Genomic DNA, 16,560 nt, shown 5'->3' with positions numbered 1-16,560 from the left:
GGGCCAGCTGACAATAGGCATTCCAAAGAGCCAATCAACATAAGTTCTCTTGCATCATCTTGTGCAACAATAATCAACTTTTAGAAAGAATAACAATCTTTTGAATAAATGGCTTGCTTGTAAAACGGGCTCATCCTAGTCAGATATCACATTGGAGAACACAATCAACATCAACCATTCAAGGATAATTTTATGGTCAATATCAAGGTAATAGTTGTTTAGATTGACAAGGCTTCTAGCTTGGAACAAGACACGATCCTAAAAAAGATTGCAACTACTATAGGCCACAACAACTTGTATGGACACCTAGTGAAATGTTTTTTTTTGGTGAAGAAAATAAACTTAATTTAACACAATATTAAATTGTAGTCGATCGATTTGATACTTCTCAACTTCTAATAAATAAAGAGATTCTCCTCACTTCCTATCCATGACTTAAAAATTTTTAAAATTTGAATACATTCATTATTCTTTAAACTCTAGCAAAATATACTCAACAAAATTGCTTATTTTTTTAAACATCCACGAATTGAATGTATTGCCTTCATTTGATTGCAAGTGGCTTTTAGGCTACCTATGCTTTTAGAAAAATGCATTTTATGTTCCGACTGTTATTTTCAAAGGATGGAAAGTAAACGAGACGCTGAGAACAACATTCAAGAACAAAGACTTGGACAAATGGCATACAGAATCCCGCAGTTCAATATAACATTGTCTCCTTTCATACGTATGTCTACCTTCTAGAAGGCTCATGTAAGTCTTCCATTTGAACTAGCCTAGGCCTCGTCTCCGGGAATTGTTTCTTTTGACACGGCCATCCAGAGCTTTTGCCAGAGCTCGCTTCCGCTACGACAGGTCTTTGCGAGAGCTTCAGAGCAAAGTTGCAAGCCTCGAGGTTGCGTTTCTTTGTTGTCATTCACCATGGCCAAGCATCATCCCGATCTAATCATGTGCCGCAAGCAGCCTGGCATCGCCATTGGCCGCCTCTGTGAGAAGTGCGACGGCAAGTGCGTCATCTGCGACTCGTACGTCCGCCCCTGCACTCTGGTTCGCGTGTGCGACGAGTGCAACTATGGCTCCTTCCAGGGCCGCTGCGTCATCTGCGGAGGTGTTGGCATCTCCGACGCCTACTACTGCAAAGAGTGCACGCAGCAGGAGAAAGACCGAGACGGCTGCCCCAAGATTGTCAACCTCGGGAGTGCGAAGACCGACCTGTTCTACGAACGGAAGAAATACGGTTTCAAGAAGAGATAGCTGTAATTTTATTTGTCTTTCCTTTATATGCTCAAATTTTTAGTCAAAACACTTGGGGGGAATTTAAGGTGCTTCAGCGAGAGCTTATTGTGATGTTCATATAAGATTTCTATGAGCTTATTGCTGCAAACATTGAATTCTTACCTCTTTATTTGAGTATACTCTACACATACAACCTATTGGTGAACGCTGACTTTTCTTCAGTTGCTTTATATTGTTTCAAACGTATTATGTCAGAATTTAGGGCTGTCATTATGCTACATAAGCTTCCTGCAGCTACATTACTATGCATATGAACTACTGTGAAAACTTATGAACTGTGCTAGCCCTCTTCATCCAGTAAGAAGATGCCGAGAAGTTAGGAACCCACAAACCCATTCTCCATGTTACCGGAGATGGCTGTATCACAAAGTAATCTGTGTGGTCCTTTATCATGGCACAGATTACAATATATTCTGCATCTATTAGATTAGGTTTGGTACTTGCTATCTTATCAATCAAGGTGTGTAATTCTATTTGGTGCTCTTGATGCTCTCTCTCTCTCTCTCTCTCACAATCACAGAGAAAGTGTGTTATGTATGTTATATTTTCAAATGGCATTGTCAACCTTGTGCTGCAAGCTTGGGCAGGAGGACAGCTTAGGACCCCTTTTGCCTACTTGTTTTAGTTCATGGTTCACTATTTTCTGAGGTGTGTCCAGGCATTTGTACTGTTGAACTTGTTCTATGCAATTGCTCTTTTTTGGTCACATGTGCATCTTGTTATCATGTGTATTTTGTTTTGCTATCATCACTAAGCAACTTTCCATATCGCAATTTGAGTTCCTTTTTTCGCCTGGCCATGGTTCAACTTTTGGCCTGAATAATCTGACTTGTCTGTCTGCTGCATAACTTGGCTGTTTTCAGCTGCATTTCCCTGTTTTGAGTTTGTATGAAGTTGCCTTTTGCAACAGAGCTGCTATGTTTGGTCGCTGCTGCCTCCTTTGTTTTTGCTGCCAGTCTCCTTATTTGCTGTTTTCAGCTGTGCTGCAGGGTTTGTAGGTGTTTTTGAGCATTTTGAAGGCTTTTATCTGGTCAATTTGATTGTCTATTAGGTCTGACCTTTCTTATCACGTTATCAAAACTGGTTGATTTGATCAGGGATCCATTTTGTATGTACAGTCAGAACCTCAGTCAGTTGATGCTATCGACTTATGTATGGAGAGGAGGGTATGACTCAAGTTCTGTGTTTTAGCCTACAAGTGTTGTTGAGCCACTAATATCAGGGTTTGCACTCATATTAATGGTGCATTAACCACTGATTTAGTTTCCTTAAAATAGCCCCAAAAAATTATCAATTCTTAATTACAAAAAATAAATGGCTTTATTTTTGATAGTAGGACAAATGCACCCCTAATCCTCTATTGATTTGTGTTTGTGCTTCCAAATCACCAAAAATAACTGACTTTATTTTTGACAATAGGACAAATGCGCCCCCAATCCTCTATAGATAGGAGTCTTGTGTTTGTGCATCCTCAACCACTTGTTCCAGCCAGCCTCACTTTGGGCCTTTTTATCCTCCACTGCTGCCCACACCCTTTCTGCAGGATGTCGTCAGTTTGTGGGGCCTTATTTGAATACTGCCCTGCTGTCCACTGCTCCAACACAGCTGGGCAATCTGATTTCCAGCCATCCTACTGCTGCATTTGCAGTCTTCAGCTGTCGCCCAGCTGGTTTGAGAGTCTACTCAGCTATCTGCAGAGTTTGCTGCTTAGTGACCTATTCTGGTACCCTCTATTGCTGTGTTAACAACTATCCTTGGCTGCCCAGCATTTGCCACACCTCCAGTATTTGTTGCCTTCATCCTGATTCCTAGGACTTGTGGTGAACATCACTGAGCTGTTGCACCTGCACTTTCAGTCAGGACAGGCTGCCTTGCTGGTCACCTGCATGCTGTTGGTCTTCTGGGCTGCTGATGTCATCAGACCAGCATCTGTGTTTTCTGCTAGACAGCTCCCTACATCGCTGCCATCTACGTTAGTGATTTCATGCCTTCGGATTACTATTGCCGTGATTTGGGATCCGTTCGAGTGTGACACATTCTCATACCCACTTCTTTAGCCACCTTTGCCCCAATCCTAGGGACGTTGAGGTTTGAGGTCCTCTGATTGTATCATCTTCATTCCATACATTTATTATCATTCAACATTCTACAAATTGTGCTCTATATAATTTCGTACACTTGGCATATTTTGTGTGCATGCCATATCTTTACATTGTATCAAAGCAAAGGTGCTCTAAGAGCTAAAGATCCTCTCCCCTCATGAAGTTATAAGAACAAAGTTTGGCCTTTTGGAATGCAAGGGCATCTTTGGAGATGTCTTCTTCATCTTCACCAAGCATTCTCCGTCACAGGAGTTATAGGCGGAAAGGGATTTATCCTTTGAACTGTTTTGTTTAGAGCCTGTGAGCGCACCAATTTTGAAGAATTGGTATTATCAATCCAAAATGTATAAGATCACTAGTAAGGAATAAGAGATGGTTTTGATGCATAGGATTGGCAAAGATGAAGTTGGAGTGAGTTTGGATGCTCTTAACCCACCTCATTCAACACCTTCAGCACACTAGTCCACCGACTAAGTCTACAACTTGGAGGATCTTGCATGTCACTTGGAGATCCATGTTGGTGCAAATCACAAACCTCTAACGAGATGAGGACAAATTGAGTTGTGAAGCATGAGCTATCCAAGTGATTAGTTTGACCAAACACGGTGTAATGCATGCATGGGACAAATATTGCAAGTTGTTCTATTATTTCTCCTTTCGAAACTCAAGCAGAGGGTGAAAGTTATCATGAAATTCTAAATCCAATCCCATACTAGTATGTAATCACAAGAAGAGGTGATATTATCTTTGCATCTCATGGTTACTCTAATGAATTTTCTTTTGGTGTGTCATTATCACTTAATCAAATATCACAATCTCAATTCTTACCCATCCCATCCATTTCATGAAATCCTTTCTATTGCATACACTCATGCATTTCACAATTTATCACACTCGGGATACCATTAATTCTATAGGTTACATTCCTCTCTCTCAGATGGGTGGTATCGGTTTAAGAGTGGTGGGAGTTCCACTCTCAAATGAAGCACTAGGGATACCATGTATTTCATAGGTTACATTTCTCTCTCTTGGATGGGTGGTGTTGATTCTATAGTGGTGGGAGTTTCACTCTCAAGCATTGATGGGGACCTACGTGCAAGGTTATCTTACCTGCACGTATGAAGCCCCTTATATCCCTCCTATTTCACAAGTGCTATGCATGTTGCCTACATGTAAAGCCTACATGTAAATGCCTAGTGAGTCAATCACCTCATAGATTGGTTAGGCATCTTCTTCGAGGTATACACCTATGAGTTACCATGCTAGGCACTTCGATGCCACATGTAATACCTAGTCAACTACCTATGTATTCCATGCCAACCATTTAGCTGACTCCTCACATAACCATCCCTACATTTGCATCAGCCAAGCATTGTTTAGTGATACGACTTGTTTCATTAGGTCTCATTCTATGACTCCGTCAAATTTAATGTAGCATGTCTTGGATTTACAAGGCTTGTGGGGACTTATTCAGTGATAAAATCTCAACTTGATCTTGATGGTCCTCATATGAGATAGTTTGCTCTTGGAAGAGTAATGACTATAGCCATTAGTGAGTTGATGTAGGGTCTTATACCGGACTTTCACTCACAACTTCAGCACTTTGATCTTGTAATAGAATGGCGGGTACATCTTATCGATTGCTATGTGGCTCATGATTGTAGAAAAGACCATCGCCAAGACCCAATGGGGTAGTGAGGAGCAGAATTGGCTCCCCTTTAGGATTGAAACCAAGTTGGCAAAATATTTGCAAGAAATATAGATACTATTAGCATTGCTAAAAGTTTGGTTATTTTGACGATTGATGTCACTCAAAGCCAAGGGCAATCCGCCTAAAACTTGGCTCTCTTTTCCACCTAACAACTCAAGCATATTTGGAGAGGGCACCTTTGCTCCTTCTCAATAGACGAGAGAGGGCCATCCTCCCAAACCTATGGCTTATCCATGCGAGTAAGGTGCTCTCATTGATTAGTGCTGACATGTTGGTCACATAACTTTAAAACTGCCCCATTAGTTGAGCCCCGCTACACCCAAGGGGTTATTTGATTGGTTCACCAACCCTACCATAGATTTCAATCCTTAGGTGCTTCTTGTCTCCCTTGAAGATAGATTGTAGTTGATCTCTTCCCATTCTAAGTTGGCATCTATATTAAGCGTGCAGCCAAAAGCAGTGAATCCCATTTTCCCAATAGATCCTCTAATCTAGGAGATCATGGAGCCTTACTCCTTACTCGGTTTAGATGTCCTTGACATTGATCGAGATTCGAAATGCTACCGTTCTTTCCACCTGCATATCTTTAGATTCTAGTAGGACATGCTATATCTTGTACTCTCTCTTTTGTTGCATATTTCTACTCTTAATATCTAACATCTTTAATGTACCTATCTATTGGTAGTGGGACTACCTAAAAGTACAAAACACACAACCAACACCACCTAAAAATTTTCAGTGAAGTGGGGGTATGTGGTTTTATTATCCTATGTTGCACTTATACCGATTGCTTGTATTTCAGTTTGGAACTTAACATCCATAGGGACCTATTATCCTAATTTCGCAAATGGCAGATCGTTTAACCATATGTTTCCTTGGCGTAACTGCGATTTTGTAATTGGTTGGAGTTGAGGCTTGGATAGTTTGACACTCCCAAATCAGCATTACACATTAAATGTCCATGTCTCATTTAATCAACCCAAGCCAAACTTATAAGGAAATAATCGAACAAAAAACATAAGTACAAATGTTCGACAAAGCACAAAGTGGTAATAGTACTCAAAGGTAAAGAGTAACTTAGAGACAATGAAGACGAAAGATAAATGAATAATGAAATAATACAATGCTCAATGTAGTAAACACACTATGCAGAGTGAATACAAAATAACCAATTCTTGTGTCTCTGAAGGATTGGGGCAGAGAGATGAGCTTGAAAGTGTATCATACTTTGTATGGGTTCCAAAATGCAGTAGGTAGCCTCCGAATGTGGTCAGCAGCTGCAAACACAGATTTGTGCATTTGGATTAGGTTGAAGATGATAGTGTAGCTAAAGAATAGTTGGCAGCAGGTCAAATGTGACCAAGAAGATGGTGATGACAATAGGGATTGCAAAACACAGCCTTTTGGCTGCCCTGAAGTGTTTGGCCATAGTTGGAAGCTACACAAGCATGTAGTAAAGGAGTTGCATGTAGCAAATGCAGGTATTTGTAGGACCAAGCTCCGATGGCGATGATTAGAAGATTGCGTAGGATAGGTTAAGATGAGTCGTTAGTTGGGGTTGAAGATGACTGATTGCCAGGAGTTGGAGTAAGGCTGGCAGCACCACGAATTGAGGTATTTGCCACCATGGAGGAGTGTAGACAATAGTGAGAAGAAGGTGCTAGTTGATGGAGTACATACAATGATGAGATGGACTGAGTGGGAGAGCAACCTTTCATTTATAGATGAATGGATCTTGTCAAATTAAGATTTGTCTTGTGGGAGCTATCTTCAGTTGCTATATATGTGTTTACCACCAAGAAAATTGATGTATAGTGAGAAAAACCAGCTCTCTTTATAGGAGAAATAGTTGAGTTAGTGCAAAAAGGGAAAGTGAATTAGCACAACATAAGTGTCTAGCTACACGTCATGAGGTGTGACAAGTGGCGGGACACTTAGAAGCTTGTACGACAAGTATTCTAACACTTTCGCTTCGCTATGGCCTTCCTTTTTGAAGTGAAAACTGTCAAGAATAGGGACAACCAAATGTAGTAAGCATTGCTACAATTTTTAGAATATCATTCCTACTTTTTAGGAGGAGCATTTTTAGGCCTCTTTGAGGCTCCTAGAATATGAGTGTCATTTGAAAGCTCTTTTGGATTATATTATAAAAAACAGTGGTGGAACCTTCATATGACTTTCCTATGCCAAGATATGTGCATTTTAAGCTGTCAGCTTACGAATGCACATTGTACAAACATTTCATGATCATGCTATCTTACTGATCATAATTGTCTATTTTGGTGGAACCAGCCCATAATTCACGGCTTTAATCCTTTTTGTGTGTTAGTTTGACCTTCATATGCTTGAGTTCTAGTCATCACAAGTGCCCAATTGGTTCATTTAGGTGGAAGTATGCACTATCTTTTCTTTCCACCATAACATGTGGCCACCCTCATTAGTGTCCGGCTCTAATGCACTTTTCTCTCTATCTAGTAAGTGTAAATGAAACCAATCTAATAAATAATTAAGCCCTTGAAATAATAGAAATGATACAAATTCTTTTTTTTGTTGTTGTGTTGTGATATTTACACCACTTAAGAGAAGGAATTGTTGGCAATCATCCATGCATTGAAACTTTGGTGTTATTATTTAGATGACACTTGGTTCATTATTGGATTTGCCTTCGGTTGCTGAAATTATTCTGTGATTAGATCAATCTCCACGGCTATAAGGTGAGATTGGTAGCGCTTATGCAAGGGTTTGATTTTGAGATTTGTTATTTAAGGGCACAACCAATAAGGTTGCCAAGTTCCTTGGTTGAATCTAAAAGTGAATGTTGCTTCAATTGCAAAAATTTGAATTGAGTTTTATCTTTCTTTGAAAGGTTGTTGCTGAATGGACTCTTACTTTAGTAGGTTTTGGCAATTTGTCCAAGATGGACCTAATAGCCCGGGAAGCTTCGGGGGTTTGGACTCTCAAAAGCTAGCTACTGAGAGAAGTGGAAAAGCATTCCATTAGAAATGGTTTATTTTGTAAATGAGACGAAGTGTGTGTGCTTGATGATGAGGATATTTGCAAGAAATATTTTTATGAGTGGTGTTTCATGATGTGCCTAGTGTGCGACATCTTGTTATAAATTGGGTTTTGGCCTTGGTTAGCCAATACTTCTATTGGCCACACACGAAGACTTTGCTTGACTCGTATGTGCATGAGTGTATGCAATGTTAGCTTAATATAATTGAACAATACAAACAGGTGGGAATGCTCCATTCTTTACAAATTTGTGATAAAAAGTGAAGTAGTACTTCCATGGATTTTATACTGGAATGACTTGTACACATCAAGGCCATGATGCGATTTGGGTTGTGGTCGATTGATTGACAAAAATGACTCGATTCATTTTGATGACGCCCCGAACTGGTGAGTCTCTTGTCAAGCATCTATATAGACCTTATGGTTTGCTTGATGAAATAGTCCATGTGTGTGTTCTTAAGCTCATTGGCCATTTTTGGCAAACAGTTCTTCAAAAATTGGAGGCTTGGTTGTCTATGTTTTTCTTGGAGTATCTCGAGAACGATGCACAAATCAAACCATGGAGGATATACTACATGCATGTCTCCCATAGATTATTTGATTGTGAGCGCTACCTATCAAAATAATGGGATGGAACAGTATGCACTCATACCATGTTAGAGAGAGAGAGTAGGGTTTGCAGGGAGAAACACAGTGTACGACACACACTGAGAGAAGAAGAAACACAAAGAAAACATGAGAAGAAGATGATGGATGATGAATCATTGAATCATGGTAAATGAATCAAGCAGATTTAGTGGAGCTGAAGCCCAAGCTCTAAAGATAATTGCATAGTCTTGTTTGATTAGGCAACAACACCCGAAGGGAATTTGCATAGTGAAGGGAGCAAAATGTAGTAGGCAATAGGATATCGAAGGTAATGCTGCATGGTGAAGGAAAGGACAGCCAACTATAGAGGGAGCAAAACACAGTCCTCAAGAGTTGTAAGAGATGAAGGATATGTTGAAATCTCTTTGAGATGATGGCTGCTATCAAGGTGACTGTTGGGCAGCCAACTGGAGAAGAAAATGCAAAAAACACAAAAACGTAGGTATCTTATGTAGGGCTAATAAACAAGATGTAACCTATTTCAGATGGCTAGAAACTGTTGCAAATGCAAGTGTGATGGTGATTCTAGGTGAGGAGGGTGTTGATGCTAGATGATGTAGATTATAAAAACACCAGGCGGAGATGGATGCAGAAGCCACGGATTGTAATGTCCTTCTCACAAGGTGTGAATTGTAGTGTAGAGGATGGAGAGAGAAGAGAAGAATGTGGAAGAGAGTGAGAGTGTCTCAAAAGGAATGAATGTGTGGGATGTTGAATGAGGGAAGTCAATGCTGTATTTATAGGCATTGATTGTCTTGAGTGGTGCCCCAACCCTTTGGAGTGGTGCCACTTGAGTCTCTCTAATGGCGCCTCAGTTCTCTCGGGCGGTGTTCCAACACTAAGTAATCATCCAAATAAAGTCTTTTTGGGGTAGTAAATGGAAACCAAAATAGGAATGAAGTAGAGGAAATGTACTGAATGACTCTAATTCTCAACATGCCCTCTCAGGCCCAAAAAGGGAGTGCGAGAGAGGATCAACCCGAAAAACCCTAGTATTCTACCTATAAGGTGACCTGTAGTGAAGAACAATAGACATGATGAGTTGATAGTACCTGGAACTTAATTTGGGGAGAGAAGCCACAAGCTCTGTTATTTCATGCTGGAATGTATACAAAGGCCGAGCCACCAATCCATGGTTGAAGAATCCAAAGCCCCGAACCAGGAAGAACTTGTAGACCATGAGTACGAAGGGGAAGCAATGGGTAGGATGACATGGAGATGTCAACCACTAAAAGAAGGAAAAGGGTTGTTGACAAGGTGGGTAAAGGACCATAGGATGAGAAGGGACAATCCATTGAAGTGGAAGGAATAGAACTCTTTGAATCCCCCTTTGTGCGAGAGTCGGAATCAAGAAACTCATGGATCACAACCTTTGGAGAGTTCGATGATGAAGGAAGTGCCGGTAGCGACGCGAAAGAAGATATTTGGGGCTCCAATAGAACAAAAGCTAGGTAGCTCCTAGAGGCAGCCCCTTGAATGTGAGTAGAGGAGGGAGTGGAGGGAGGGGTATTACAGAGAATCTCCTTGATGCCCACATTGGAGGTGGTGTCTATGGAGCAATACAAGGGAGGTGAGGTTATAGATAGATTCAAAGGAGCCATGGGTAGGCAACAAACACTCTCTCTCAATGGAGTGGGCTGTAGAGCTAAAGGAGAGGAAGGAGTCAAACAACCATTGTCTCTCGATGGAGCAAATTGATGAAATGGTATCCAACAACCAGTCTCTTGGTGGAGTGGATTGTAGAATCGGTGGTCGGGAAAGCCACTACACTCGAAAATGGTGTGAGAGTGCACTATAAAAGAGGAACACAAACACAGAGAGAGAGTAGGAAAAGGAAGGAAGAAATCTGCACTAACCAAAGATTAATGCTAAATATAATAGTGTGGATTGATCACTCCTTGTACGCAGCCTGAGGTGTTAGTGAGGGCACTAGATTAGGCTAAGAATGTTGGTAGTAGCATTGGAGATAGAGGGGAATGCCAAAGACGAAGTGTGTTACAAATACAAAACTTACAGAACAATGAATGAATTTGCCAATTGGTAGGGGGATATACCATTGTCTTCGTTAAACTCTAATAGAAACTCACAACTAGGAGATGATAGACTGATAAATTCTAAAATAGGTAGGCTAACACCTTGTTACATTTATGGTGTAATACTTTGGGAAACAAGTGCGAGAGAAGTCCGTTCGGGGGCCTTGGGCACTCGAATGGGGTCAAGGGGAGTCTAGGAAGTGAGTGAGTGCAAAAATAGTATAACTCACCTTAAGAAGACAGCTGGCGGGAGACACGAGGAGAGAGAAGTTGAGCCAACACTTCCTAGATGTGGCCGAGAGGTGAAATAGGGAAACATTCTCTCGTGCTTTTATGACGGATAATAGAAGGGGGCACTTATTAGAAATCTCCCGCATTAAACATTGTCGGGCACCTAATACTGGTATCAGAGCGGGTCACGTCAATCGTCTCCTGATAGAAGTTTCCGTGTTGGCGGGCTTTTTCGGAAAGAGCCGTCGGGTTCTGTCTTAGACGTGGCAGACGCTTTCGTGTTGGCGCCGGCTCCAAGGTAACGAATATGCGCGGGTGAACCTTGATAGATTACTTCCATGTTGGCGCGACATATGTAAGATTGGCGTGGACAGCTGTAGATTGGCGATAGCTACAGATTGACGACCACGACGGGATTCGAATCTGCACGTGCGTCGCTAGCAAGTACGGTGGGACAGTGCAAGTGGTGTCGGGCGAAACGCCGCTTTGAGTGACAACAGTGGTCACGGTTAGTTCATACGTGACTTGGCGGGGGGGGGGTGTTTAATCCCATCCTCATCTTGCGTTTCTACCCGACAGGCCTTATTCCCACGCAACCTGCACAGATTGGAGGAAATTCGAACTGTTCCTCACGTTTTTTGCTATCACCAAGTTGTCAAGGCCATCGACATCTGCCCTATTACTGTAATTAGGGAAGTACCTCATCTTGTACGCAAATTTCTTATATTTGCTTTCTAATTCCAGTGTAATAATGGAGGGGAAAGAGAAAGAGGGGTAACCGAAGGCTCTAGTTCCGGGGACCATCCTATGGAGGATCCCCATGAAATGGAAATACAAGAAGAACAATGGGAATGATTTTTTGCTACACGAGAACAATTTGATGATCTAACTGCTCGTGTGCAAGCACAGGGGGTTCAAATGGAGTTGCTAATTCAAGCACTCACAGAAATAAAATCTCAATTAGCCTTATTACTAGAAAGGGATAAAAATAAGGTAGAAACCTCAGACATTCCATCTTCATCGAACTATCTAGATGTGACTATGCGAGACCTTAGGGAACCCCACCAAAAGCTGAGGGATAACCCAGTGTTAAAAGATATGAAACCCCTCAGTTTCATGGGGAGGAAAAGGATAGAAATAAAGATACTATCTTTAATTTTCTCCAAAAATGGGAAGATTTGCACAAATTAAAGAATACTCCACCACATCTTCAGGCACTGGAGGCTAGTTTAACCTTGGGACCAAAGGCATATAAATGGTGGAGAACTTTAAAGGAGGCAAATAAAATACCTGAAACTTCGGCTCAATTTGAATCGGTCTTTTTGAAAGAATTCCTTTCTGAAAATGAAATGGAAAGAAATTGGGAAGATTGGGATTATGTCAGACAAAAGGGAAGACCTTTGCTGACATATCTCGAGGAGTATCGTGAGATAATCCTCAAATTGGAAGGAATAGATGAATTTCAAAAGACAAGTGGATCCATAAGGAGACTAGATAAGGCCTATAAAAAGGAAGTGAAAAGGAGTTCACCTAAGACGCTTGAAGAGGCAATTCAATTTGCATTAATCAATGAAGATAATACACATCTAGGTGCACTCACTAGTCTCACTGATACGGAGCCCAAGACTAAGGAATTTGAAGCCTCAAAATTTGTAGGCAAATTTAAAAGGAAAATGCCATTCCTTAAGGATAAGAAACAACTTTTTGAAAAGAAACAATATGTAAGGCCAAAGTGAAGTCAAGATGACTTTGATAAGGCCAAAAAAGAAAGGCTATGTTTCAATTGCCTATCCCCTAACCGTGCTGCCTGGAATTGCCCTCAAAGGAAAAAGGCGGAAGATAAAGGAAAGGATAAGGACAAAGGGAAGGGAAAAGAGAAACAAATCCATGTAGTGCAGACCCTGGAATTAAAGGGGCATGAAAAGTATAAATCTTTAGAGGTCTTGCACAAGGATGTACAACATAGGTGTTGTATGTCAACTTCTATGTGGCAGCCTACTTTCGGACCACATGATTTAGTTAGAGTGCATGGATTGATAGCGGGAAAGAGGGTTAGAGTCATGATTGATGACTATGCCACCCACAATTTCATAAATTATGCACTTGTCAAAAAATTGAAACTTCCCCAACAAAAGAGTGAGCATCAATATGTTGTTCGCATGATGCAAGGTCAGGATAATAAAATGTGGGATACAATGGTATCCAATTTGGAAATTGAGATCCAAGGATATAAAGATAAGCTTGATTTGATATTGCTTTAGGGAGGGAGTGGCTATGGGGATTGGAACCATCCTTAAAACGTAGTTATCATCATAATATACTGGAATTTGAAAGGGATGGTAAGACTTTTGTGATTCAAGGTGAACATGAAGTATTTGATAACCCTTTGATGTGTTCCATTGAAGTTCAGAAGCTAATAAAGAAGAAATCTTGTGAGGTATATATGTTATGGTCCCTTTCTGTACAGGACACTTTTACTTTTTGTAATATAAAGCAACAATTTTCTTATGTTTGTGAGTTGAATGTAAGTAATGAATTAAGTGGTTTGTTAGATGAATTTAAAGATGTATTTTCTTCTGATTTACCAAGTGGCCTTCCACCAGATAGAGGTGATGTAAATCACCCAATTGACATAGATAGGGATACACACCCTATTTCTAAACTACCTTATAAGCTAAGTGAAACATAGCACCAAGAAGTCGAAAGACAAATTAAGGATTACCTTGATAAAGGGTTTATACAATCTAGTAATTCACCTTGGGCTTCGCCAATTTTATTGGTAAAGAAAAAAGATGATTCTATGCGACTTTGTGTTGATTATAGAGCACTTAATAAAATAACGGTGAAGAATAAATTTCCTATGCCCAGAATGGAGGATCTTTTTGATCAATTACAAGGGGCAAAATTCTTCACAAAGATAGACTTAAGATTAGGCTATCACCAAGTAAGAATTAAGGCACAGGATGCTCCTAAGATAGCATTTCGTACTAGATATGGAATTATGATTTTTTGGTGATGCCTTTTGGCCTCACTAATGCACCAGCTACTTTTATGAAGCTGATGAATAGTGTGTTACGGTCTTATCTAGGACACTTTGTAGTAGTCTTCTTGGATGATATCTTAATCTTTAGTAAATCAAGAGAAGAACATTTGGAACACTTACGGTTAATATTTCAATTATTAAGAACCATTCCCTTTATGCGAAGAAAACTAAATGTTAATTTTTCGCACAAGAGGTCAAATATTTGGGGCATATTATCTCGAAAGAGGGAATCAAGATGGATCTAGAAAAAGTTAGGGCAATTATTGAATGGCCATCTCCAAGGAACCTGGAAGAGCTGCAGATCTTCCTAGGTTTATTTGGATTTTATTATAGATTCATTCGAGATTATGCCAAGATAGCTGTTCCAATGACAGACCAACTTAAAGGGAAAGTGAAGAGCTTTAATTAGGGAACAGACCAAAATGAAAGTTTTCAAAAACTAAAGGTAGCTATTGCTACAGCTCCAGTACTATTAATTGTGGATCCCAATAAACCATTCGTGGTTGAAGCTGATGCCAGTGATAGGGTAGTGGGTGCGGTCTTATTACAAGAAGGTCGACTAGTTACTTTTGAAAGCAAGAAATTAGACCGTGCAAAATGGAATTATTCTGTTTATTACCCCTAGTGCGGGACATCGAGGAGTTAATAAGACTTATAGTCTTATTAAAAGACAGTTCTATTGGCCTGGAATGAACAAGGACGTCCTTGACTATGTGGTCAAATGTAATAAATGCCAGGTTAATAAAGCTGAAAGATTGAAAATGGGAGGATTTCTCCACCCATTAGAGATTCCTTCGGGAAAATGGGAGAGTATCTCCATGGACTTTATTGTTGCATTACCCAGGACATAGAGGGGGCACGGCTCTGTGTGGGTAATTGTGGATAGGTTAACCAAAATGGCTAGGTTTATTCCAATTTCAACTGATGTTAAAATACAAGAATTGGCTAGATTGTTCATAGAGAACATATACCGATTGTATGGCCTTTTGGCAAATATAGTTTCTGATCGAGATAGAAAATTTGATAGTAAATTTTGGTGTGCTGTATTTAGGAAGTTGGGTACTAAACTTAGCATGAGTACGGTGGAGCACCCACAAACTGATGGGCAAATTGAAAGGGTTAACCAAATCCTTGAAGATATGCTCAGGGCATATGTAAATAAAAGGCAAACTAATTGGGAAGAGTATCTACCGAGCAGAGTTTGCATATAATAGTGCCAAGCACTCTTCCATTGGATATAGTCCATCTATGCTAATGTATGGGTTTCAGCCCAGAGCTCCTCATGCAATAGGACTGCATAAGGAAAAGGTTCAGGCAGCCAAGTACTTTTTGAAGGATATGAATAATATGTTAAAATTTGCTCAAGAAAATATTAAGAAAGCTCAAAATCGAGCTAGAGCTTATGCAAATCCTCACCGAAGAGACATCTCCTTTGAAGAAGGGGAATTGGTCTATCTTAAAGTGCCTGAACAAACTAAAACCATGAAAACGGAACGATGTCCAAAGCTGTCACCGAGGTATTGTGGTCCTTTCACAATACTTAAAAGGATGGGAGAATAGGCTTACAAGCTTCAACTACTTGCTGGTAGTAAAACACATCGAGTTTTTCATGTAAGTAAGCTAAGAAAGAAGGTGGGTGATATGGATAATCTAATCTTAAATGATAATATTGAGGAGCTATTAGATGACCACTCTAATCCACATGAACTAGAAAGACTTTTAAATGTTCGTAATAGATGAACAAGGAATACTATTTATCAAGAATATCTGGTCAAATGGAAAGATTTGTTCAGAAGAAAGCTCAACATGGGAGCGAGTAAGTACTTTAAGGAAAATGTTTCCCAATTTACAGTTGGACCTTCCAAGTATCGTTTTCGAGGACGAAACCAATTCTTAAGGGGGAGGAAATGTTACATTTATGGTGTAATACTTTGGGGAACAAGTGCGAGAGAAGACCGGTCCGGGGGCCTTGGGTACCCAAATGGGGTCAAGGGGAGTCTAGGAAGTGAGTGAGTGCAAAAATAGTACAACTCACCTTAAGGAGACGACTAGCGGGAGACACATGATGAGAGAGAAGTCAAGCCAGCACTTCTTAGATGTGGCTGGGAGGTGAAATAGGGAACAGTCTCTTGTGCTTTTATGACGGATAACAGAAGGGGGCACTTATCAGAAATCTCCTGCATCAAACATTGTCGGGCACCTAATACACCCACCCCCTCTGAGATCTTGGGAGTGTCCGAAGACCCAACAACCTCATGTGATAAAGCATGGAAGGCTTGGGCAAAGGCTTCGTGAAGTGATTTGCTGTGCTATCCTTCATGGGATAGTACACCACTAATAACTCGAAATCCATGATTCGCTTTTGAACATAATGGTATTGAACCTCAATGTGCTTCATGCGAGCATGAAACATGAGATTCTTAGCTAGAGCTAGGGCACTCTAGTTGTCCACACGTAGGAGAGTTTGTCAAGTTTGGGGAA

The 16,560-nt window shown here is 40.5% G+C and overlaps 1 protein-coding gene across 1 annotated transcript; it reads left to right on the top strand.

Annotated features, from left to right (window-relative positions):
* The first annotated feature begins 718 nt into the window (after positions 1-718).
* On the top strand, positions 719-1,457 carry LOC148032458 (PHD finger-like domain-containing protein 5A). Its single transcript, XM_087684099.1, has one exon. The coding sequence runs from the start codon at positions 922-924 to the stop codon at positions 1,252-1,254; it is 333 nt and encodes a 110-aa protein (XP_087540225.1). The 5' UTR covers positions 719-921; the 3' UTR covers positions 1,255-1,457.
* Positions 1,458-16,560: the final 15,103 nt, after the last annotated feature.

The sequence above is a fragment of the Lygodium microphyllum genome, chromosome 8 (genome assembly GCF_053477565.2).
Source record: "Lygodium microphyllum isolate KBCC chromosome 8, Lygodium_microphyllum_v1.1.10, whole genome shotgun sequence".
NCBI classification, from domain to species: Eukaryota; Viridiplantae; Streptophyta; class Polypodiopsida; order Schizaeales; family Lygodiaceae; genus Lygodium; species Lygodium microphyllum.
The sequence above is the reverse complement of the archived record's forward strand: the minus strand, read 5'-3'. Positions and strand labels throughout refer to the sequence as shown.

What these genes read in the sequence shown, in the direction of transcription:
- LOC148032458 (XM_087684099.1), top strand. Translation starts at nt 922, where the DNA reads ATGGCCAAGCATCATCCCGATCTAATCATGTGCCGCAAGCAGCCTGGC.